This window comes from Molossus molossus, unplaced genomic scaffold, assembly GCF_014108415.1.
Source record: "Molossus molossus isolate mMolMol1 unplaced genomic scaffold, mMolMol1.p scaffold_m16_p_13, whole genome shotgun sequence".
In the NCBI taxonomy this organism is placed as follows: domain Eukaryota; kingdom Metazoa; phylum Chordata; class Mammalia; order Chiroptera; family Molossidae; genus Molossus; species Molossus molossus.
In genome coordinates, this window is record NW_023425348.1 from 87,259,001 (window position 1) to 87,261,447 (window position 2,447).

Sequence of the window (2,447 nt, forward strand, 5' to 3'; positions counted from 1 at the left end):
TTCTTTTTTTATCTCGAAAGTTCCCACCAATCTCAATGTTGGATCTTCTGCAAATGCTCGGTTGTAAAACTCATGTTCAGCTAGCTTTCGTTAGTTATTCAGGATGAGTGTTCTTTAATTAAGTTGTAATTCCAGTTTGGCCCAGGGAGGAGGTGACTGTGGCTTCCACCTACTCCATTGCCATAGTGAAATCCTCTCAGGACATGTATTTGTCAAGAACGGAATGCCAAGGTACCCTCTAACTGCTGCCTAATATCTCTAAAAAAGAATTAATAAACTCATAGGGGGTGGAGATGCGCCAACGAGTTAATGAAAGAGAAAGTCTTTTTCAATGGAAACATTAGTGCACATGTGAAGGATGACCCTATTGCATTTATTTTTTAGCAACATGACCTCGATGACTTCAACAGGCCCCATGGCCAATTCTGTGTTTGTGACAGCACCTCACAACCGGTATCCTGCGACCTTGGGAGGCATGACTCAGGTGCCCGTATATCCATTCAACCAGACTCAAGCCCACCCAGTTCCTGGGAATGCACATGGTTTGGAGCTGCCTACGTATATGCAACCTGCCCAGAGAACCTTGAGAGAGGGCAAAGTTTTAGGGGTAAGTGAGATTTTACAGGCCAGGGGTCACGTGGCTAGAGTCAGGGGATGGAGGAGGTTTGGAAATATGGAAACTCCAAATCCAGCAAGTGGTGCTGGAGCTGACCCAGCCTTACCAAACTCAGGTCCGTTTAAAAGCTCAGCTGTGCAGCACCATCAGGGCCTCAGTATGTGGGCTTGTATTTTCTGTCTGAGGCATTTTAGGAAAGAGAAAGAGAAGCAGTAAATTACAACATTGGTCCTGTTGCCAGAATCCATGTTGCTTCATGTAGCCTCTGGAAGAAGGTGGGTCCAGTGAGTCAGAAGTTGGAGTCTAAACCCAATGTGCTTGAATGGAATCTTTGCCCAATGGGAACAAAATAAGAGCTCATGATGATTTTGCCCCAAAAGGTTGTCCTGGGTAGGACAAGAAGAGGCCAGTTTTATTGCATAGCTGAATAAAGACATGCATGGATTCTGATCCAGGCTGCCCGGGTTCAAATCCTAGCTGTACCCCCATATACAGCTCATAGTAATGGAAATCGATAAAACCTGTATAAAGGGCTATCCATATCTGCCAAATTTTAAAATACCCAATAATTCCATTTCCGAGACTTTGTCCTGCAGACATACCTGTGTACACAAGAAGCATGACACGTATGAGGTTATCTGTTGCAGCATGGTTTGTCATAGGAAAAGAGTGGAAACAACCAAAATATCCATCAGTGTAATACTGGTTAAATCAATGTATTGTACATCCAAAGAATGAAATGTTGTGCGCTATTAAAAGAAACCTCCTTATATAATGATATGGACTTTCCCCCTAAGCTATATCATTAATGGAGAAAATTAGAGGCATACATTGCATATAATTTACTACCATTTGGCAAAATGGAAGGAAACAATATATTTATACACACACAACACACACACAAACACACACACACATATATATACACCATTTAAGCAAGAATACATATTAATTTCTTAGAGCTGCCATAACAAAGCACTACAAATGGGGTGGCTTAGAACAATGGACTGTCTCAGTTCTGGGGCTAGAAGTTTGTAATTAACACATCCATGGGGCCATGCTCCCTCTGAAGGCTCTAAGGGAGGATCTGTTCCAGGCCAGCCCATTAGTTTCCGGTAGGTCCTTGGTTGATGGCAGAATAACTCCAACTTGGCATTCTCCTATGTGCACGTGTGTCTTTTCATATGGCAATCCTTTCAAAAGATAGCAGCCCTCTAGGGGACACCCTGTTCCAATACACCTCATATTAACTAGTTATATCTGCAGCAACCCTATTTCCAAATGAGATCCCATTCTGAGGCACTTGGGGCTTGAACTTCAACATATTAATTTGTTGGAGGAGAGGCAGACACAATTCATTCCTAAACAATATCATAAAAATAAGAGATGAGCACCAAGACTTATCTACAAAGATGTTCATCACATTGTTTAAATATGAAAAGGTGGAAACAGTCTTAACTACCCCATAGCTCTGTTCCAAATACTCCACAACACATCCACACAGTGGAATCTGGGTAATTATTTAAAAGTATCTGTTTAAACCCTGGCCAGTTTGGCTCAGCGCTTGAGCATCGGCCTGCGGACCAGAGAATCCCGGGTTTGGGTCCCGCTAGGGGCGCATACCACAAAAAAACAAGAACAAAACAATGGTATCTAAAAGCATCTGTTTAAAGAGGAATGAATATCATGGGGATGTGTTTGTCATGAAATATTAAGTTAAATATGCAGGGACATAATATATTATCAGTGTATATATTTGAAAAACAAAATAACAGAGGGCTACACAGCAATATGTAAGTGGTAGTATTCTCTAGGTGGGGAAATTAAAGTT

At 41.8% G+C, this 2,447-nt stretch overlaps 1 protein-coding gene across 1 annotated transcript in view; it reads left to right on the top strand.

Moving 5' to 3' along the window:
* The first annotated feature begins 388 nt into the window (after nt 1–388).
* LOC118628726 (membrane-spanning 4-domains subfamily A member 8-like) overlaps nt 389–2,447 on the top strand; it is an 11,001-nt gene continuing 8,942 nt past the window's right edge. The window contains exon 1 of the mRNA XM_036259658.1: nt 389–607. Within this exon, the coding sequence (XP_036115551.1) occupies nt 389–607 (219 nt within the window). The remainder of the gene's footprint in view (nt 608–2,447) is intronic.